The sequence below is a fragment of the Mastigoproctus giganteus genome, chromosome 6 (assembly GCF_048544385.1).
Source record: "Mastigoproctus giganteus isolate SK-2022 chromosome 6, ASM4854438v1, whole genome shotgun sequence".
Taxonomy (NCBI): Eukaryota; Metazoa; Arthropoda; class Arachnida; order Uropygi; family Thelyphonidae; genus Mastigoproctus; species Mastigoproctus giganteus.
Genome location: NC_143580.1, coordinates 202,707,000 through 202,731,014, shown reverse-complemented (window position 1 = coordinate 202,731,014; position 24,015 = coordinate 202,707,000). Strand labels below are relative to the sequence as shown.

Genomic DNA, 24,015 nt, shown 5'->3' with positions numbered 1-24,015 from the left:
GCAGCAGACAACACAGAGGCAATCTCCAAGCAGAATGTGCTGGTCCCACAGGAACTAGTTATTGTTGGTGACTCTATTGTCAGGGAGATGGGGAAGATATTGTGAAATTATTGGCACAATGACCATAAGATTAAAAGAGATCTGCAGATTTAATTAGCAAGTACACGTTATTGTTGAAAAAAAGTTGAGCTAGGGTTGAATTTGAAAGTATCTGCAATTCTGCCAAGATACGATAGGAGGGAGTATATGATGAGAGCTTTGTCAATTGATTCGGCCCTGGAGAGACTGTGCAAGGCTCATGGGGTAGAATTTTTTTCAGTGTGGTCTGTGCTTGTTAACTGGAGAGACTGTTTCTACAAGAATGGGGTACACTTAAATAGAGGCGCCTCCATAGCCAGGTGGGAAGGAGCAGCAGTGCGTAGCACACGTTCCTTGATTAGACTGGGGTTTGAGCCCGTCACCACCAAATACGGATGATGCGGAAAGGTTATGGAATGACCACCGCATATTCCCGGAGCAATATGGCCTTAGTTGCTAATGCTCCTAAAAACCAAAACAACAACAAAACAACTTAAATAGAAAGGGTGCAAGAATATTTGCTGATGCTATCAAGGCAGTGTTAGGTGGGTTGGAAAACTTCTAGCTAGTGGAGATATACAGACTAAAAGATTAACAGTGGCTGCAGGCAGAGGCAAAAGTGATTCTTGCACTGCTTCTATTGGAATGAGCAGTATCCTGGAAAGCAAGTTACTGGGAATTTCCTGGACTGCTGTGAGTCATAGTGAAAAAAGTAAATGCATAGGATGTGTTAGGGTAAATAAGAGTAGGAACAGATGCATGTACAGGTGGTGAACACTTGCTTGTACACCAAGCAAGTGTTCACCACCTGTACACTTGCTTGTATACCAATGCTAGAAGTATAATTAATAAATTTGATGAGTTTGAAGTGCTGGTCACGACATCAAAGGAGGATATTGTTGGGATATCAGAGAAGTGGTGTCACAGAGGTATGTATGCAATGCAGAATTAGAATTTGGGGAGTACAATGTGTACAGGATAGACAGGACAGGAAGGGAGGAGAGATTATGCTGTTAATTAAGAAACACATAAAATCTAAGGAAGTGCATCCAGTTGACATTGGTGGACAATGCAATGTTGAATCAGTTTGGTGTTACATAAGCACTGGGAAAAGAAAAATGAGAGTAGCTGTATGTTATAGGCCTAATGTATCTGATGAGTACAATTAGCAGTTATGCAGAGAACTAGAGTGAGCCACAGACTAAATCAGAATGTCTTATAATGGGGAATTTTAACTTTCCAGATATTGACTGGAACTAGTGGGTTGATCACTCACATCTTAGCAAGACTTTTTTGGATTTATTGGATGACTGTTTTCTACAGCAGCATGTTTGAGAGGCAGCCAGAGGGAGTAATACTCTTGATCTGATTATCAGCAGTGGTTATTCATGCATTAAGAATTTGCAGATAAAAGAACCACTGGGTAACAGTGATCACAGTGTACTGATATGGGAATTATTTAAAGATGTAACTACTATCAAGGCTAAAGGGAAGGGCTTTTGCTTTTGTGAAGGTGACTACAGGGGTCTCAGACAGTTTTTAAATTTTGTACAATGGGATCAACTGATGATGTTACCAATGGTGAATTCTAAATGGAAAGCCTTCAGGGACTTAACCTTGGAAGCTACTAGGCTTTTCGTACCAACTAAAAAATACTGTTCAAGGTTTAGGCCTAAATGGATGTTAGATGCATTAATGAGACTTGTCACAGAGAAGAAAAATGCATGGGATGCATATAAATTATCTGCGACACAGATGCCTAGGGCAGATATAAGCTAGTCCGTAATCAAGTCACAAAGGAGGTTAGGCAGGCGAAGGCAGATTACAAGCAAAATTTGGACAAAGATGCAAAGACTTTTTTACTTATGTAAACTCTAGAAAGAAAGAATTGAATCAGTTTGGTTGACTTTAGCATTAGCATTAGTAGAGGCATTTGATGCAAGAAAGCAAGCTTATGCAACATCAGCCAAAAAAAAAAAAAAACCCACTTCCACTTCATCCCTCTGTTCGTTTAAAATACCTGTCCAGCTGAGCCTTAAATTTGTTTAGGCTATCAACTTCCACGACAAGGGATGGAAGTCTGTTCCATCAACCAACCACTCGCTGGCTAAAGGCAACTTTCCGCACGTCTATCCTACATCTGTCTTTCCTCAATTTGAATTTATGCCCTCTCAGGTGATTATTCTGAGCGAGAAGGAGAATCCCATCAGCATTGAGCATGCTCAAACCATTCAAGGCTTTATACACCTCTATCAGATCACCTCGCTGGTGCCTAGTCTCCAGACACTGTAATTTGCAAAAATTAAGCCTTTCTTTGTAAGAGCACCCCTTTGTTCCATACTAATCTTGTTGCCCTTCTCTGTACTCGTTCCAGCAGCTCTACATCCTTCTTGAAATGAGGCCTGCAGACCTGTATACAGTACTCCAGGTGTGGCCTGACCATTGCCTTATACAAGGGAATAATCACCTCCTTATCCCTGCTAGAAAAATTCCTATATATCATTGACAATACACCATGAGCTACTCTTGCAGCCCGTCTGCACTGCTCAGAGAACTTCATATCTGCCTGCACAACCACCCCAGGTCCCTTTCATTCTCTACCATTGTCAGTATAGTACCACAGAGTTGATACGTTGCTCTGGGGTTGCTGTTTCCCATGTGTAGTACTTTACATTTGTTAATGTTAAACTTCATTTGCCACCTCTCGGCCCATCTGCTCAACCTTTCCAGATCCTGTTGCAGCAGCATAGTGTCAGTAGTGTCCTTGACAACCCTGCCTACCTTTGTATCGTCTGCAAACTTCGACATTATGCTTGATATACCATCATCAATATCATTTATAAATACAGAAAACAATAATGGACCCAACACTGAGCCCTGAGGGACTCCACTAATAACATTAGTCCACGACAAGCAGTGTCCATTGATTACCACTCTCTGTCTTCTCTCCCTCAGCCACCCCTTTATCCGCAGCAGCAATTTGCCTCCAATGTCACACTGCTCCAATTTGTGCACTGGCTTCCATGTGCAACAGTATCAAAAGCCTTTCTAAGATCCAAATATATAATATCAAAGTTATTCCCTGCATCCAGTTCCTTTGTGACTGCATCATAGTATCCAATCAAATTGGTCAGGCAAGACTTCCCCTTAACAAAACCATGCTGTGTCCGAGCTATAACTGAAGTCTTGTCTAAATGATCCTTCAGTGCTTCTTTAACTAATGCCTCCATTAATTTTCCTGGGACAGAAGTTAAACTCACAGGTCTATAATTACTTGTGTCAGCCTTTGATCCTCCTTTGTGAATTGGGGTCACATTTGCACATCTCCAGTCTGTGGATACCTCCCCTGAGTCCAAGGAAGCTCTCATAATTATGGCTAAGGGTTTGCTTACTTCCTTTGCTGCCTCCGTTAATATAACTGGATAGATCCCATCCACCCTGGGTGCCTTCCTTGTGTTTATCTTCAACAATTTCTCCTCCACTTTACTCTCAGTTATTACAAGATTCTCTAGCTTACTGCTAGAGTTGAATACACATCTGGCTTTCCCCTCGCTAAATAACTCCTCATGTGTGAATGTGGATGCAAAATATTCATTTAGTTTGTTAGCTACCTGAGCAGGATCATCAACAGTTGACCCATCGATATCAAGTGAACCAATCTGATTCATCCCCTTCCTTCTAGAGTTTACATAAGAAAAGAACTCTTTGCTGTTTTTCTTTGCATCCCTTGCCAAAGATTTCTCATAATCTGCCTTCGCCTGCCTAACCTCCTTTGTAGCTTGGTTACAGATCAACTTGTATCTATCATAGGCTTCTGTGTCATGTGTTAATTTGTATGTATCCCATGCATTTTTCTTCTCTGCCATATGCCTCATCAGTTCATCTGACATCCATTTAGGCCTAAACCTTGAACAATATTTCTTAGTTGGTATGTAAAGCCTAGTAGCTTCCTAGATATGTTCTTTGAATGCTTCCCATTTTGCATTTGCTGTTGGTAACATCATCAGTTGGTCTCACTGTATAGAATTTAAATACTGTCTCAGTCCATCATAGTCACCGTTACGAAAGCAATAACCCTTCCCTTTGCCCCTAATGGTAGTTACCTCTTAACGTAGATGGCTTGACTATTGATGATCATGGTCAGGTAGCTGATAAACTGAATGAGTCTTTTGCATCTCCATTCACACATGAGGAGTTATTCAAGGAGGGGAATGCCAGAAGTTTATCAAACTCTAACAGGGATCTAAGTGATTTCGTAATAACTGAGAGCAAAGTGAAGGAGAAATTGTTGAAGTTAAATATAAGGAAAGCAGCTGGGGCAGATGGGCTCTATCCAGTTATATTAAAGGAGGCAGCAAAGGAAGTAAGTAAACCCTTAGCCATAATCATGATAATTTCCTTAGACTCAGGGGAGATCTCCATGGACTACAGGTGTGCAAATGTATGCCCAATTCACAAAGGGGCTTCAAAGGGGGTTAGAGTTGAATGTGAAAGTGCAATTCTACCCAGACACGATAGGAGGTAGTATATGATGAGAGCCTTATCGATCAATTTGGCACTGGAGAGAGATTGTGCAAGGCTCAAGGGGTAGAATTTTTTTTCAGCCTGGTCAGTGCTTGTTGACAGGAGAGACTCCTTCTATATGGATAGGGTACATTTAGATAGAAAGGGTGCAAGAATATTTGTTAGGTGGGTCGGAAAACTCCTAGCGTGCAGGAAATACACAGACTAAAAGGTTAACAGTGGCCACAGGCAGAGGCATAAGTGATTCTTGCAGTGCTTCTATTAGAATGAGCAGCAGCCTGGAAATCAAGGTAATGGAAATTTCCAGGACTGCTGGGAGTCATAGTGGAATAAATTTATTAACTATACTCCAATGCTAGGAGTATAGTTAATAAATTTGATGAGCTTGAAGTGCTAGTCAAGACATCAAAGGCAGATATTGTTGGGATATCAGAGATGTGGTGTCACACAGATATAAGCAATGCAGAATTGGAATTTGGGGAGTACAATTTGTACAGGAAGGATAGACAGGACAGGAAGGGAGGAGGGATTATGCTGTTAGTTAAGAAACACAAAATCTAAGGAAGTGCATCCAATTGATGTTGGTGGACAATGCAGTGTTGAGTCTGTTTGGTGTGTAATAAGAACTGGCAAAGGAAAAATGAGAGTAGGTGTGTGTTATAGGCCTGATGAGCATAATGAGTAATTGTGCAGAGAAATAGAGTGGGCCAGTAAATCAGAATGTTTTATAATGGGAGATTTTAACTTTCCAGATATTGACTGAAACTTGCGAATTGGTCACTCATACAATAGCAAGACTTTTGTGGATTTATTGGATGACTGTTTTCTACAGCAACATGTTCGAGAGGCAACCAGAGGGAATATTACTCTTGATTTGATTATCAGCAGTGATCATTCATGCATTAAGAATTAACAGATAAAGGAACCACTGGGTGACAGTGATCACAATGTACTGATGTGGGAATTACTTAAAGATGTAACTACCATCCAAGGCTAAAGGGAAAGGGCTTTTGCTTTCATAAAGGTGACTACAGTGGTCTCAGACAGTTTTTAAATTCTGCACAGTGGGATTAACTGATGATAATACCAACGTTGAATTCTAAATGGGAAATCTTCAGGGACTTAATTTTGGATGTTACTAGGCTCTTCATTCCAACTAAGAAATACTGTTCGAGGTTTAGGCCTAATGGATTTCAGATGAATTAATGAGGCTTGTGTGCAGAGAAAAAGAATGTATGGAATGCATATAAATTATGAGATGACACAGAAGCCTATGGCAGATATAAACTAGTCTGTAATCAAGTCACAAAGGAGGTTAGGCAGATTACGAGAAATCTTTGGCAAAGGATGCAAAGAAAAACAGCAAAGAGTTCTTTACTTATGTAAACTCTAGAAGGAAAGGGATGAATCAGGTTGGACCACTTAACATAGATGGGTTGACTGTTGGTGATCATGCTCAGGTAGCTGATAAACTAAATGAGTATTTTGCATCTATATTCAAGGAGTTATTTAATGAAGGGAGTGCTAGAAATTTATCAAAAGCTAACAGGGAACTAAGTGAGTTCGTAATAACTGAGAGCAAAGTGGAGGAGAGATTGTTGAGGATAAACATAAGGAAGGCACCTGGGGTGGATGGGATCTATCCAATTATATTAAAGGAGGCAGCAAAGGAAGTAAGCATACCCTTAGCCATAATTATGAGAGCTTCCTTGGACTCAGGGGAGATCCCCATGGACTGCAAGTGTGCAAATGTATCACCAATTCACAAAGGGGGTTCAAAATGTGACACAAGTAACTACTGACCTGTTAGTTCAACTTGTGTTCCGAGGAAAATAACGGAATCACTGGTTAAAGAAGCATTGCAGGATCATCTAGACAAGACTGCAGTAATAGTTAAGACATAGCATGGGTTTGTTAAAATGAGGTCTTGTCTGACCAATTGAATTGGATACTATGATGTGGTCACAAAGGAACTGAATGCCAAAAATAATTTTAGCATTAGCATTAGCATTAGTAGAGGCATATGATGCAAGAAAGCAAGCTTATTCAGCATCAGCCAAAAAAAAAAAAAAAAAAAAACCCACTTCCATTTCACCCCTCCATTCGTTCGAAATACCTGTCCAGTTGAGCTTTAAATTTGTTTAGGCTATCAACTTCAACAACAAGTGATGGAAGTCGGTTCCACCAACCAACCACCCGCTGGCCAAAGGCAAATTTCCGCACGTCTATCCGACATCCGTCCTTCCTCAATTTGTATTTATGCCCTCTGAGGTGATTATTCTGAGCAAGATGAAGAATCCCATTGGCATTGAGCATGCTCAAACCATTCAAAGCCTTATACACCTCTATCAGATCACCTCGCCGGTGAGGCGCCTCCGTAGCCAGGTGGGAAGGAGCAGCAGTGCGTAGCACATGCTTCTTGATTAGACCGGGGTTCGAGCCCGTCACCACCAAATACGGAGGATGCGGAAAGGTCAGGGAATGACCACCGCATATCCCGGAGCAATATGGCCTTAGTTGCTAATGCTCCTAAAAACCAAATAACAACAACAACAACCTCGCCGGTGCCTAGTCTCCAGACTCTGCAACGGCGAGGTGATCTGATAGAGGTGTATAAGGCTTTGAATGGTTTGAGTATGTCACCACCAAATACGGAGGATGCGGAAAGGTCAGGGAATGACTACCGCATATCCCGGAGCAATATGGCCTTAGTTGCTAATGCTCCTAAAAACCAAATAACAACAACAACAACCTCGCCGGTGCCTAGTCTCCAGACTCTGCAACGGCGAGGTGATCTGATAGAGGTGTATAAGGTTTTGAATGGTTTGAGCATGCTCAATGCCAATGGGATTCTTCATCTTGCTCAGAATAATCACCTCAGAGGGCATAAATTTTGATATCATATACTTGGATTTCACGAAATTGTTTACTACTGTTGCACATGGATGACTGCTGTACAAATTAGAGCAGTACGGCATTAAGGGCAAGTTGCTACATTGGATAAAGCGATGGTTGAGTGGGAGAAGACAGAGAATGGTAATCAGTGGACATTGCCCTTTGTGGACTAATGGTTTTAGTGGAGTCCCCCAGGCTTTGGTGTTGGGCCCCATTGTTGTTTTCAATATTTATCAATGATATTGATGAAAGGATATCAGGCTTAATGTCCATGTTTAAAGATGATACAAAGGTTAGTAGGGTGGTTAATGACAGTAATGATGGTACGCTACTGCAACAGAAGCTAGAAAAGTTGGGCAATTCAGTTGCCACCTCTCAGCCCAAACGTGGGCTGAGAGGTGGCAACTGAAGTTGGGAAGGTGGAAAGTTGTCAATACTTTGCATTGACAAATGCAAAGTATTGCGTATGGGTAGCAGTAACCCCAGAGTAACGTACCAACTGTGCAGTACTACACTCAGGTATTGGCGAAAGAAAAAGACTTAGAGGTAATTATGCAATCAGATATGAAGTTTTCTGAGCGTGAAGACGGGCTGCCAGAGCAGCTCATGGGGCCTTGTCAGTGATATACAGGAATTTTTCTAGCCGGGATAAGGAGGCGATTATTCCTTTGTATAAGGAATAATCAGTCAGGCCACAACTTGAGTACTACATACAGGCAGTGGTGAGCTGTGAATATTTTAACAATGGACTCGCACGTCTGCCGACTTTTTGATGTGAAACATCCTTTTGGAGGGGGGGGGGTACCTACCGAGTAAATCTGATCGGTCACGGAAGTGACATCACCCGTGGCGTCTGCCAGAGGTGCTTCCCACACTAGTCTGTGTGGGACCCTCACTAGTAGTATATGATTAGATTAGAGCACGTGACGCATTTTTCATGACCAGTACGATATCTCGAGTTCTAACTGTTTGGAATTTTTGAATAGTATGACGTCACAACCATGTGATGTCATGTAGTGACGTGAAGGATGTTTCACATAAAACCATCTACCACTCGTGCTCGGCAGACGTGCGACTTTTTTATTCTTTTTTTTACAACTAGAGAAATATATTGGATACATTTTTTTCCATGATAAAATTTTAATATTGCAAATAAAAAATAACAAAAATATTTCTCATATTACAAATAACGAATTATCACAAAACATTCTAGAATATAAAAACAAATATTACATAAAAAACGAACTGTTCTAGATAAGGTACACAAAAATCACAGATTACATGAAAAAAATATTGCACAAATATTCAAGAAAATTTTCTTTTAAAAATTGCCATATGAAATTTACTTCTTTATTAATACTGACATAACGATCCGGTTCAAATTGAAGTAATGGTTTTCCATTTAGATGTATGGTCATCATAATCTGCAATGTGTTTAATTTTCAACATTATTCATTCATTCACATGATATTACTCATTACGCTGAAACCTCGCTCAGTTTCAGCACTGCTAATCCCAATGGTGACAAAGATATTTCTGGCTATCTTAACTGTAAAGGGAATTTCACTCAATTTTAGAGATAACCTGTCTTCGACAAAATCAATAAAATCATTGATTTTTATTTCATATTTTATCAAAAAACAAATTTCTTATTCGGTTTTCACAGTGTCTGCCACCCAAACGAAAGTTCTTTTAAATTCCATGATTTCCGGTAGAATATGTTTAAAATTTCTTTCAATGGTATGATTATTTTCTTTATTTAATTTAAAATCACCCTGTTGCATTAATAACTTATCCTTTAAGGATAAAACAATGCATTTAATAACTTGTCACAAGGTAATTTTACTGTTCTTACTTTCGATTTTGATTCCTTCAAAGATTCTTTACACTTCAACATGCTCTCAATTTTAGCTTCATATTTTCTTTCAGAATTTTTCAAATTAGCAATAGCATTGATAGTTCGAATAATTAATATATCTGATTTTGCCATAGTGAATCTGTAAAGCTTCTGAAATGCAAGAGAGCTCCTGCAGGATGTCGATCATTACTGCTAAATGGTTAAGAAATTCCAGATTTAAAAGTCGCTCTAACAATCCCAAATAAAAATAAATTCCCTGTTTATACTTCAGGGTGACCATACCATCAGAGGAGTTCACAAGGTAGAGAGAGAGTGTGTTGTTTGGTTTTTAGGAGCATTAGCAACTAAGGCCATATTGCTCCGGGATATGCGGTGGTCATTCCCTGACCTTTCCGCATCCTCCATATTTGGTGGTGACGGGCTCAAACCCCGGTTTAATCAAGAAGCGTGTGCTATGCACTGCTGCTCCTTCCCACCTGGCTACAGAGTCGCCAAGGTAGAGAGAATACAAGAAACAGCACCATATTCAGCAGTCAGGGTGCTTGAACCCGATCACTCAAGGCACGTATACTTATGCACTCGCGCGCCTGACCACTGGGCTACGGCAGCATCTGATCCAAAATGTTTCCACAATGCAGGATAATTCCCTTAACCCGCAATTACCATTCGCAAGCTACAAGCTGCTCTTCGTAGCCCGAACACACGACTGATCTTTGTAGTTTCCACATCAAGTTCTTTAGCAATCATCCTTAATTCACGCTAGTTTTTTTGGAGATTGGTAATACAGTTTTTTTTTTTTTTAATTATTGCCTGTATGCCATTATATTTTAGAACATTTTATACACAGTGAAAGGCTCGACAAAGTTTCAAAATATGTCAACATTTCATCTTCTTAAAGTTTATATAATATCTTAGTTTCCTCAATCCCCCCCCCCTACGTTTGTTTGTTTGTTATTTTGGTTTTTAGGAGCATTAGCAACTAAGGCCATATTGCTCCAGGGATATGCGGTGGTCATTCCCTGACCTTTCTGCATTCTCCGTATTTGGTGGTCATGGGCTCGAACCCCGGTCTAATCAAGAAGTGTGTGCTACACACTGCTGCTCCTGCCCACCTGGCTACAGAGGCACCCCCTATGTTGCTACTGTCACTAGTTCTTTGAATACTATGCAAAATATCAGAATCACTCAGATATTCAGCTACTGTGACAATGTAAACATAGAGAGGAGAAATTTTCTTGAAGGCATAGATCACTCACTAAACATACGCCCGTTTGTAAAGGGGAACCACAACACAGGTTGACCAGAGGCTATTATCCATGTCGGGTATCTTCTTAATCCTCTGACTGGCTATGGAAAGCATATTGACTAGTGCGACTTCTGAGACTGTGGCTGCATGAGTTTTACGGACACCACTAACATTGTGGATAACCAGAGCATTTCAAATGCTCTGGTTATCCACGAGGATTAAATCAATCTCCAGGCACCTACAGTGGGCTCTATAACAAATTTCTTTTTTATATTGAAAATCAACTATACTATATACTTCTTGGCACCAAGGAAGGAAAGCATTTTATGATGCAGTTTTCAAAATGAATTGTATGGCAATTACAAATGAAAGTAGCTAGTTTTACAAAATGTTTTGATACCAGTGTTGTGTTATCAGCTCTCTTAGAAGTGCATTCATAGGTAAGATTTTAAGTATTATATTGTGAGGTACTGTAATGTTGATACTGTAATGAAGGCTAAATTTGATAAGAGAAGTTAGGGAATGGTCAAATGTGGAAAAAAGTTAAATTCAGTGCTCTTATTTCAACTTGTTTTTATTAACATTACCTGTATACACACATACCATACATTTCTGATGATTGTGTATGTTGATTCTTATTCTTTACAGTTTTAAAGATTTTTATGATTTGTCACCTGAAAAGTTTCAGAACAAGACTAATGGAATTACTCCTCGACGGTGGCTATTGCTATGTAATCCTCACTTGGCAGATGAAATAACTCAAGTAAGTGTGCCTATTAATATGATTTAATGCTCATTCAAATGTTTCCAAATTTCTTTAAAAAATATATATTAGAAATGAATCTTTAAATTTTGACAGGTAAAGTTGCAAGTTTTTCTGCATCATTAGATATATTACATTATACAACATTAGATATAATAAATTGAGGGATTAGAGAAGGTATATAATTGGCTTCTCTGGGCTTTGAACTGGATCTGGAAACTTAACTTTACCATTAATTGTAAGATTAATGGTTCAAATGGTCTTTCAACTGTAAATATTGTTGCAAAATATCTATTCGACCACTTTTCTACCACTGCTCCACTGCTTACAAACTACTCCTGTCTTGTTTATTTATTTCTTTTATTTTTTTAACATTGCTGAGTCTTTTAAATTTCTATTTTAAAAATTTAAAAGACTCTGCAAACTGTGTTGACTAATAGCTGATTCAATTCAAGATTGCTGAGTCTTTTAAATTTTTATCTAATGTGATGTTATCTAATTAAAAATGATATTAGTTACTTTACGTTGATTACATGGACAATTGTAGTCATTTCTAAAGAGCCTTAGCCCAGGTGTGCTGTCATCGTCACTGGAGGGATAGCAGCATCCTCAAATGGTTGATCGAAAAACATAATGCAGAGAAGTTATTTTAAAACGCTATTTTAATTTCTGCAACAAGCTGCATTGAAAAGCACACTCTATTTCTTAACTATATTAAAATATCATTTAAATTAGGATGTTTAAATGTTAGCTCTATTTTATTGATTTTGAAAGAATATTTTGTAAAATGAGTCTTATTTTTATTTCTTTATTTTATCTAATAATGGTGATGAACACTTTTCCTGTTTGCAATACTGAAATTTTGCAGGAGGGAATGCTTGTAAATTTTAATTGAATATTCACAATATACAGTAAACTTTGTAAAATCCAGCACTTGGCAATCTGGAATTCCTTAAAAATTGAACATTTGAAAAAAAAAAAAAAAAAAGTCAACATTTACAATCCAGAAATATTAAGAAATAAACCTGGCACTTGCATCAATGATTGCATTTGTCTTTAATTTATGTAAAAAAAAGTGATATTTCTTTCATTTAAATTGCACAGATAATGAATGGTCTTAATTCTCACAGTAGAACAAACTTGCCTTTGCAGTGAGTCCCAATTATTACATTACTTTCAAATAGATGGCCACTCCAAAAGGTTAATCGGCCATTTATTTAAAAGATAAAACTGTTGAGATAGCTTGTTTCAGGACTACCTGCTCACTCATTAGATAGCAGGTGGTCTCTGGTGACAATATGTAGACAAAACAGTCATAAAGTAGTAATTATTATTATTAGTAGTAGTATTAGTAGTGGCAAATGATGCAAGAAAGCAAGTTTATACAGAATCAGCCAAAAAAAAAAAAAACAAAAAAGCCAACACCTCCCATTTCAGCTGTCCATCCCTTCTAGCAATTTATCTAGTTCTTGAATTTATTCAAATTACCCGCCTCCACAACACCAGATGGGAATTTGTTCCAACAATTAACCACCCTCTGTGTGAAGAAAAATTTCTGCATATCCAACCTTCAACTATCCTTCCTCAATTTGAATTTATTCAAATGACTGGTCTCCACAACACCAGTTGGGAGTTTGTTCCAACAATTAACCACCATCTGTCTGAAGAAAAATTTCTGCACATCTAACCTTCAACTATCCTTCCTCAATTTGAATTTATGCTGTGTTGTGTGTGTAGTCTGAGTATGAAGAATGATTCCATCAGCATTGAGATTAAACAATCCATTCAAGGCTCTAAACCCACAATCAGATTTCCTCACAGGTGCCTTATCTCCAGACACTGCAATTTGCAAAACGGAAACCTTTCCTGGTAAGAGTATCCTTTTGCTCCCCTCACCAGTTTTGTTGCTCTTCTCTGCACCTCCTCCAAAAGATTGACATCTTTCCTAAAATGAGACCTCCAGACCTGTATGCAGTATTCAAGATGTTGTGTAATTATTGCTTTATACAAAGGGATAATCACCTTCTTATCCCTGTATATCATTGACAAAACCCCATAAGCTGTCTTTGTGGCCTGTCTGCACTGTCTGGAGAACTTCATATATTGTGATACAATACCCCTAGGTCTTTTTCATTTTCTACTGCCCTGAGTGTGGTACCACACAGCTGGTACATTAATCTGGGATTGCTGCTATCCTTATGAAGTACATTACATTTGTCAATATTAAACTACAACTGCCATAGTTCAGCTCATCTGCCTAAATTTTCTAGATCTTGTAGTAGCATACCCTGATTACTGTGATTAACTATTGTGAAGGACACTACTGACACAGTAACATGATTACTGTGAAGGACACTACTGACACTATGCTGCTGCAACAGGATCTGGAAAGGTTGAGCAGATGGGCTGAGGGGTGGCAAATGAAATTTAACATTGACAAATGTAAAGTACTACATATGGGAAACAGCAACCCCAGAGCAACGTATCAACTCTGTGGTACTACACTGACAGTAGTAGAGAATGAAAGGGACCTAGGGGTGGTTGTGCAGGCAGATATGAAGTTCTCTGAGCAGTGCAGACGGGTTGCAAGAGTAGCTCATGGTGTCTTATCAATGATATACAGGAATTTTTCTAGCAGGAATAAGGAGGTGATTATTACCTTGTATAAGGCAATGGTCAGGCCACACCTTGAGTACTGTATACAGGTCTGGAGGCCTCATTTCAAGAAGGATGTAGAGCTGCTGAAACGAGTACAGAGAAGGGCAACAAGATTAGTGAATGGAACAAAGGGTTGCTCTTACGAAGAAAGGCTTAAGTTTTGCAAATTACAGTGTCTGGAGACTAGGCACCGGCGAGGTGATCTGATAGAGGTGTGTAAAGCCTTGAATGGTTTGAGCATGCTCAATGCTGATGGAATTCTGCCTCTTGCTCAGAATAATCTGAGAGGACATAAATTCAAATTGAGGAAAGACAGATGTAGGATAGATGTGCGGAAATTTGCCTTTAGCCAGCGAGTAGTTGGTTGGTGGAACAGACTTCCATCTCTTGTTGTGGAAGTTGATAGCCTAAATAAATTTAAGGCTCAGCTGGACAGGTATTTCGAACAAATGGAGGGGTGAAGTGGAAGTTTTTTTTTTGTTTTTTTTGGCTGATGCTGCATAAGCTTGCTTTCTTGCATCATATACCTCTACTAATGCTAATGATATCCTGCCAACCTTTGTATCATCTGAAAACATAGATATTAAGCCTGATATGCCTTCATTAATACCATTACTAAAGATAGAAACAACAATGGGCTCAGCACTAAACCCTTGGGGACTCTGCTAATAAGTTGTTTGATGTGAATTGCCATATGGTATACTAAATCAGTTTTCAAAAATGTAATAAAGCTAAATGTATCTGCTGAAAGTAGTGCAATATCAGGGCAATTCTTTACAAAGGCAAGTTTTTAATTAAGACTGAGAATTAGTGAGAATTAAGACTACATTGCTATCCATGCAGTTTAAATCCTGCTGCTGCAAATACAGTTGAAATGATATGATAATCATTTTAAATGTCTACAGATGTAAATAAGTTTGGCTATTTGTGCTTGACAGTTATTGAAATATGCTTATTAAATCTATTTAACCACTAGGTATACATCTCTAAAATCTGTAAAATTTTAAAATACAGCAGCACCTCTTAATTATCGAAGTATTTATTTCATAGATTTTAAAGAGTTTACTGTATATAAAAAATTTTTAATTTACTGGGTTTATCTTTATTAAAACTGTGCCAGATCTATAGATGTTTTTCACTCTACAGTATAAATGTTTTGTTTTTGTGCATCAAGTACTATTCAATTTCAATTTATATTGCAATTTGCATTGATTTCTTAGGAAACTCCCCTAAAAAATCTCCTTTTGTGTGTTCTCCATCCCCTTTTTTTTGGTGTTACATCCCTACTGCTACTGTAACTAAAAAAAGGGCAAATAATTTATTATCATTATTGTTATTTAGCGTATTGGAGACAAATGGATTACTCACCTTGAGGAGCTTCAAAACCTGAAACCTTTAGTAGAAGACAGAGCTTTTGTCCGTGAAATTCAAAAAATAAAGCAGGTTTGTTTTTTCAGTTTTAAGTATTTTTAATTAATCTTTCAGCACCTCTTGTTCATTTTATTTTTACACTTGCTTCTTAGTTATATTAAGTTTTTGCACAATAAAACTACAGCAGATGAACGTGTTAAAAATTTATATACCTGCAACATCTTCCTTATTGTTTACAATTTGTAGTTGTAGAGCGTTTGACGTTGTAGAGCGAATATCATCTTTTAAGGGCACAAAAGGTGATATAGTTGTACACGTTGGCACTAATAATATTAAGAGTAGGAGACCGGCAGAATTACTTAACAAGTACAGGTCACTGTTGAACAAAAGCCGAGAATTAGGGTTGAATTTGAAAGTGTCTGCAATTCTGCCCAGACACGATAGGAGGGAGTATATGATGAGAGCCTTGTCGATCAATTCGGCCCTGGAAAGATTGTGCAAGGCTCAAGGGGTAGAATTTTTTTCAGCCTGGACTGTACTTGTTAACAGGAGAGATTGCTTCTACAGGGATGGGATACACTTAAATAGAAAGGGTGCAAGAATATTTGCTGATGCTATCGAGGCAGTGTTAGGTGGGTCGGAAAACTGCTAGCTTGGGGGGAGACAAAGACCAATAGATTGACAGTAGCCACTGCCAGAGGTGAAAGAGATTCTTGCACTGCTTCTATTAGAATGAGCAGAAGCCTGAAAAACAAGATGCATGGTATTTCAGAGACTGCTGGGAGCCATTGCGGTACAAGTAAACACATGGGTTGTGTTAGGGTAGCTAAGAATAGAAACAGGTGCAGGTATACTTGCGTGTACACCAATGCTAGGAGTTTAGTAAATAAATTTGATGAATTTGAGGTATTGCTCAAAACATCGAAGGCAGATATTGTTGGGATATCAGAGACGTGGTGTCACACAGATATAAGGGATGCGGAACTGCAATTTGGGGAGTACAACGTCTACAGAAAGGATAGACAGGATAGGAAGGGGGGAGGTGTTATGCTATTAGTTAAGAAACACATAAAAACCAAGGAAGTGAAGCCAGTCGACATCGCTGGACAGTGCAGTGTGGAGTCAGTTTGGTGTGACATAAACATTGGGAGATCAAAATTGAGAGTAGGAGTGTGCTATAGGCCTAATGACTCTGATGAGTATAATAAGGAACTGTACAGGGAAATAGAGTGGGCCAGTAAATCAGAGTGTCTTATAATGGGAGATTTTAATTTCCCAGATATTGACTGGATTTTGGGGGCTGGTTACTCACACACTAGCAGGGCTTTTGTGGATTTATTGGATGATTGTTTTCTACATCAGCATGTTCGGGAGGCAACTAGAGGGAGTAATACTCTTGATTTGATTATCAGCAGTGATTCTTCATGCATTAAGAATCTGCAGATAAATGAACCACTAGGTTGCAGTGATCACAGTGGGCTGAAGTGGGATTTACTCAAAGAGGTAACTACCATTAGGGGTAAAGGGAAGGGTTATTGCTTTCGTAAAGGCGACTACGATGGACTGAGACAGTATTTAAATTCTATACAGTGGGACCAACTGATGATGTTACCAACAGCAAATTCAAAATGGGAAGCATTCAAAGAACTTACCTTGGAAGCTACTAGGCTTTACATACCAACTAAGAAATATTGTTCAAGGTTTAGGCCAAAATGGATGTCAGATGAACTAATGAGGCATATGGCAGAGAAGAAAAATGCATGGGATACATACAAATTAACACATGACACAGAAGCCTATGATAGATACAAGTTGATATGCAACCAAGTTACAAAGGAGGTTAGGCAGGCGAAGGCAGATTACGAAAAATCCTTGGCAAGGGATGCAAAGAAAAACAGCAAAGAGTTCTTTACTTATGTAAACTCTAGAAGGAAGGGGATGAATCAGATTGGTCCACTTGATATTGATGGGTCAAGTGTTGATGATCCTGCTCAGGTAGCTAACAAACTAAATGAATATTTTGCATCGACATTCACACATGAGGAGTTATTCAGCGAGGGGAATGCCAGAGGTGTATTCAACTCTAGCAGTAAGCTTCAGAATCTTGAAATAACTGGGAGTAAAGTGGAGGAGAAACTGTTGAAGATAAACACAAGAAAAGCACCCGGGGTGGATGGGATCTATCCAGTTATATTAAAGGAGGCAGCAAAGGAAGTAAGCAAACCCTTAGCCATAATTATGAGAGCTTCCTTGGACTCAGGGGAGGTACCCATAGACTGGAAATGTGCAAATGTGACCGCAATTCACAAAGGAGGATCAAAGGCTGACAAAGTAATTATAGACCTGTGAGCTTAACTTCTGTTCCAGGAAAATTAATGGAGGCACTGGTTAAAGAAGCACTGCAGGATCATTTAGACAAGACTTCAGTTATAGCTGAGACACAGCATGGTTTTGTTAAGGGGAAGTCTTGCCTGACCAACTTGATTGGATACTATGATGCAGTCACAAAAGAACTGGATGCAGGGAATAACTTTGATATTATATACTTGGATCTTAGAAAGGCTTTTGATACTGTTGCACATGGAAGACTGCTACACAAATTGGAGCAGTGTGACATTGGAGGCAAATTGCTGCTATGGATAAAGGGGTGGTTGAGGGGGAGAAGACGGAGAGTGGTAATCAATGGACACTGCTCATCGTGGACTGATGTTATTAGTGGAGTCCCTCAGGGCTCAGTGTTGGGTCCATTATTGTTTTCTGTATTTATAAATGATATTGATGATGGTATATCGGGCTTAATGTCCAAGTTTGCAGACGATACAAAGGTTGGCAGGGTTGTCAAGGACACTACTGACACTATGCTGCTGCAACAGGATCTGGAAAGGTTGAGCAGATGGGCTGAGAGGTGGCAAATGAAGTTTAACATTGACAAATGTAAAGTACTACACATGGGAAACAGCAACCCCAGAGCAACGTATCAACTCTGTGGTACAACACTGACAGTGGTAGAGAATGAAAGGGACTTGGGGGTGGTTGTGCAGGCAGATATGAAGTTCTCTGACAGTGCAGACGGGCTGCAAGAGTAGCTCATGGAGTATTGTCAATGATATACAGGAATTTTTCCAGCAGGGATAAGGAGGTGATTATTCCATTCTTTAAGGCGATGGTCAGGCCACACCTAGAGTACTGTATACAGGTCTGGAGGCCTCATTTCAAGAAGGATGTAGAGCTGCTGGAACGAGTACAGAGAAGGGCAACAAGATTAGTGAATGGAACAAAGGGGTGCTCTTACGAAGAAAGGCTTAAGTTTTGCAAATTACAGTGTCTGGAGACTAGGCACCAGCGAGGTGATCTGATAGAGGTGTATAAAGCCTTGAATGGTTTAAGCATGCTCAATGCTGATGGGATTCTTCCTCTAGCTCAGAAAAATCACCTGAGAGGGCATAAATTCAAATTGAGGAAAGACGGATATAGGATAGACGTGCGGAAATTTGCCTTTAGCCAGCGGGTGGTTGGTTGGTGGAACAGACTTCCATCCCTTGTGGTGGAGGTTGATAGCCTAAATAAGTTTAAGGCTCAGCTGGACAGGTATTTTGAACGAACAGAGGGGTGAAGTGGAAGTGGTTTTTTTTTTTTTTTTTTTTGGCTGATGCTGCATAAGCTTGCTTTCTTGCATCAAATGCCTCTACTAATGCTAATGCTAATTCTAATGCTAATTTATAAACAGATTATTTTCAGTTTATACCACTCATTTAAATGTAAACATGTTTTCATTTAAGTTGTTTGTGTAGTGTAAATCATTTGGAAATGCATACTTTTTATTTCAATCAATTAGCATGTCTGGCATTCACTCTTTATTATTGTGTTATCAAAATATAAACAGCTGCTGTAGAAAAATATCAAATGTAGAAAAATTAAATTCTTTCTGAACCTTGTGCATTGTAAACTGGCTATTACTAAAATGACTGTATCATGAGAAAGTTTGTTAAAGCATTGTACTAGGAATTTTTTCTTATTTAATTATTCCTTTAATATGCATATATTATACAAATATATTATATAGTATGAATCGGAGCTGTAATACTCAATTATTTATATTTAGACTAAGGCGCATTTAGGGCTAGAGCCTCAAGCTGCGAACAAATTTAGACTATGTATATAAAGTGCTTAGCATCATAATACACAGCCATTTCTGAATAAACAGAAAATTTTTAAGGTGGCATCGTTTTAGGTTATATCTCATATTGTGAATGCCTTCACAACGAGTTGCCATGATATTGCACTACTTCGAATAAGTAACGCTTCACCTAAGGAGAAGACTAGTGTTACTTATTCTCAGATAGGTACCACCACCCAGACAGCACTGTTTCAGGGCTATTTGGCCCTTCGTCAGTGAGTGGGTAGGTACCCAAGTGATCACTTGGGTACCTACCCACTCACTGACGAAGGGCCAAATAGCCCTGAAACAGTGCTGTCTGGGTGGTGGTACCTATCTGAGAATAAGTAACACTAGTCTTCTCCTTAGGTGAAGCGTTACTTATTCGAAGTAGTGCAATATCATGGCAACTCGTTGTGAAGGCATTCACAATATGAGATATAACCTAAAACGATGCCACCTTAAAAATTTTCTGTTTATTCAGAAATGGCTGTGTATTATGATGCTAAGCACTTTATATACATAGTCTAAATTTGTTCGCAGCTTGAGGCTCTAGCCCTAAATGCGCCTTAGTCTAAATACATCATACACCACAGGCATCTCTCATATTGTGGAGTTATACTTCATAACTGTTTTTGCCATCATTGCATCACTTGGGTACCTACCCACTCACTGACGAAGGGCCAAATAGCCCTGAAACAGTGCTGTCTGGGTGGTGGTACCTATCTGAGAATAAGTAACACTAGTCTTCTCCTTAGGTGAAGCGTTACTTATTCGAAGTAGTGCAATATCATGGCAACTCGTTGTGAAGGCATTCACAATATGAGATATAACCTAAAACGATGCCACCTTAAAAATTTTCTGTTTATTCAGAAATGGCTGTGTATTATGATGCTAAGCACTTTATATACATAGTCTTATATTTTACTGTAATGTAAGTTTTCGATTTTTTCGTTTTAATTTCTGGAGAGTATCATATGGAAGTATTCTACGTATTATATTGAGGTAAACTCCTGTTATTATTTTACAAATACAAACATATTATATAATGCAATATAATATAATATGATAAATAATTATACAATGTATATTATATAATATAACATAAAAAAAAAAATTGACATGAAGCATGCATGCATGGAATTCTTTTTTCGTAATAGTGTCAAAATAGAATCAACATTTAAATCTTCCTCTGAGCTTTTCATCTTTGCTGAAAAGAAGTTTCAGAGGACACAGGGAGATGGTGCACAGGCGTTTGACTCTTGCTCAGAAACTTTAAGATAGACTAGTTGAAGTGAACATCCTTTTTTCTTGAAAGGCATCTGAACATTTGTATTTTTGATAAAGCATCAAAATTATAGCATGTCATATGTTTCTGAAGATATTTTACCAAACTTGCAACAAAATTTGATAGAAACTCTCTCTTCTTTTGACCTACCCATTTTATAAGCTCATCAAGCACATTGCATGTTTCACTAAAATTCTTTATATATGCATCGTTATGTGATCATTCTCATAAATTTTGGATGTCACTTTGTATAAGAGATTGGTGATAGTAACTGTCGTTTTTAAAACAAGATTACTTTTTTTTTTTTTTTTTTTAAGTGAATTCATGAGATATGCTATCTAAGAAGTATTTATTTCATAGATTTTTGTAAAATATAAATTTATACAATTTGTAATTTTAGTAATAGTTATTCACATGGGCACTGTTTTGGTGTTTGGCTAATTATTAGTTACTGTAGTATATATTTTTTCAGTTGTTGTTGTTATTTGGTTTTTAGGAGCATTAGCAACTAAAGCCATATTGCTGCGGGGATGTGTAGTGGACATTCCCTGACCTTTCCGCATCCTCCATATTTGGTGGTCATGGGCTTGAACCCCAGTCTAATTAAGAAGTGTGTGCTATGCATTGCTGCTCCTGCCCACCTGGCTACGGAGTCGGTGATAATTTTTTTTTTTTTCAGTAATCAGGTTTATAGAATCAACTGTTGGTTGTTTGAAGGCAAAAAGAAATACAGTACCCCTTATCCAGAAGGCTTGGGACCAGAGACATTCTGGATTTTGAGTCCTTTGCACTAGAAATTAGAACACATTCAAAATTGTATAAAAAATCTTATATTAAGATTTACAGATATTTATTTAAAGTATACCCAGTAAAATAAAATAAAATAAAATATTTCCAGAAGCTTTCGGAACTCGTGTCCCTTTCTCAACTGACAGAATTTTTAAATACATTACAAGCAAACTGTGGCACGTTACTCATTCGTCATTGTTGTAGCACGGACGTGTGCTGCCTTGCGCCAGTGATCATCCATCAATAAAACGGTTGTCTCCAGGATTGGATGTATACGCATGCCTTTCTGGCGATTTAATGCCTTAGGGTTGTTCATTATGTTTAGTGACTCTAGCCATAGGCGGTGGCGAAAGTGTCGCGCGTGGTCCACTATCTCAAAGTCGCGCTTGGGGTCAAGATCGTGGTTCGTAGCCCAAAAATGTTCTGCAAGCGCGGACTGGTCAGTTTCGGCAAGCCGGATTGCTCTGTCGTGTTCCGTGAGGCGATCCTGGAGACGTCTCGATGTCTCACCTACGTAGCAACTGTTACAGGCCCTACAGGTGATACGGTACACTACATTGCTGCGTAAGACAGGTGTGACAGGGGTCTTCACACTGGAGACAAGTGAACGTAGGTTCCTACCTGGTAATTGTACACATTTTATGTTGTAACTTCTCAGGATCTTCGAGATACGTCCTGACACTCCTGGATAGTACGGAATGTAGGCGGATGATATGCCGACTTGCTTCGGAGGTCTTGGGTTGGAAGTAAGCTCTTGTGCCTGTAACAAGCATCTGTTTAGTACATGGGATGGATAACCGCATCTGGTTAAGTCCGCCTTCACACGGGAGATCTCGTTACGTCTAATTGTGTCGGTGCTGGAATGGCTCCAGGCCCTGGAGAACAGGGTGCGGGCAGTGCTATTGAGATGGCTTGGAGCGTGGCCGGACCCGTAGTTGGTGAATTGACCGCACCACATGGGTTTGCGGTATACTGAGGTCTCTAGATGTGGGCCTACGCGATGCACTAGCACGTCCAGAAACGGGAGCGAACCGTCCACCTCTGATTCTACGGTAAACTTGATGAAATTGGATAGAGAGTTGAGGTATTCTAGTAGTACCGTTTCAGAACCACGTGGTATTATGGTAAAAATATCGTCGACATATCTACACCACGTTGTAATAGGTGTAGGTGGGTTCTGGTGTATCTGCTTCTCCAGATCTTCCATGGCGATGTTAGCTACTACGGAACTGACAGGGGCACCCATAGCAGTGCCATGTACTTGTTTGTAGAGTGAGTCTTCAAAGGTGAAGATGCTGCTAGAGAGGCATAGGTTGAGGGCGGTACAGATGTCATCAGTGGATAGTGACGTCCTGGATTGGAGGCTTAAGTCGCTCTCAAGGAGCCTTCTGGCGCAGTGCACGGCCTGTTGGACGGGAATCGAGGTGAATAAAGAAACCACGTCAAATGATGCCATGACAGAGTTATCAGGGATTGAAATGTCCTTAATGGTGTTAATGAATTCACTGCTGTTTTTAACGGTGTGAGATGTATTACCTATAAGAGGCGAGAGGAGGCTCGCGATGTGTTTGGACAGTTCATACGTTGGGGCACTGCAGCAAGACACTATAGGTCTGAGAGGAATACCCGGTTTATGGATCTTTGGTAATCCGTAGAATTGTGGTAGTTGACAGCCAGTACCTCGCAGAAGATGGTGAGTCGCGGTCGGGATCTTCTTATCTTTAAGCCATGCGTGGACAAGTTTATTAACATTTGCTTCCAGACGTTTCAAGACTTTAACGGGAGGATCAGGTAGAGGTTCATATACGTTAGGATCGAGTAATAGGGCCAAGGCTTTCTCTCGGTAGGCTGATCGGTCCAGCACAACAGTCCGGCGCCCTTTATCCGCAGGAAGTACAACGATGGAGTTGTCTTTTCTTATAGATGACAGGGCGGCACGTTGGCGGTGGTTGAGGTTTGAGCACGTTTTTCGAGTGTTGCGGAGGACTGCGGCAGTCTTGAATCGGATCTCGTTGGCAGTTTCTTCGGGAAGGTTGGTAATACTGGCTTCTATGCCCATAGCGAGCTGTGTGATGGGAGGTTTCGATGGTATAACGGCGAATTCGCCGTTATACCATCGAAACCTCCCATCACACAGCTCGCTATGGGCATAGAAGCCAGTATTACCAACCTTCCCGAAGAAACTGCCAACGAGATCCGATTCAAGACTGCCGCAGTCCTCCGCAACACTCGAAAAACGTGCTCAAACCTCAACCACCGCCAACGTGCCGCCCTGTCATCTATAAGAAAAGACAACTCCATCGTTGTACTTCCTGCGGATAAAGGGCGCCGGACTGTTGTGCTGGACCGATCAGCCTACCGAGAGAAAGCCTTGGCCCTATTACTCGAT

General features: G+C 39.5%; 1 protein-coding gene across 1 annotated transcript in view; it reads left to right on the top strand.

The window, feature by feature from the left end:
* LOC150084884 (glycogen phosphorylase-like) overlaps positions 1-24,015 on the top strand; it is a 227,805-nt gene that overhangs the window by 122,297 nt on the left and 81,493 nt on the right. The window contains exons 11-12 of the mRNA XM_090376683.1: positions 11,250-11,364; positions 15,364-15,465. Of these exons, the coding sequence (XP_090232809.1) occupies positions 11,250-11,364; positions 15,364-15,465 (217 nt within the window). The remainder of the gene's footprint in view (positions 1-11,249; positions 11,365-15,363; positions 15,466-24,015) is intronic.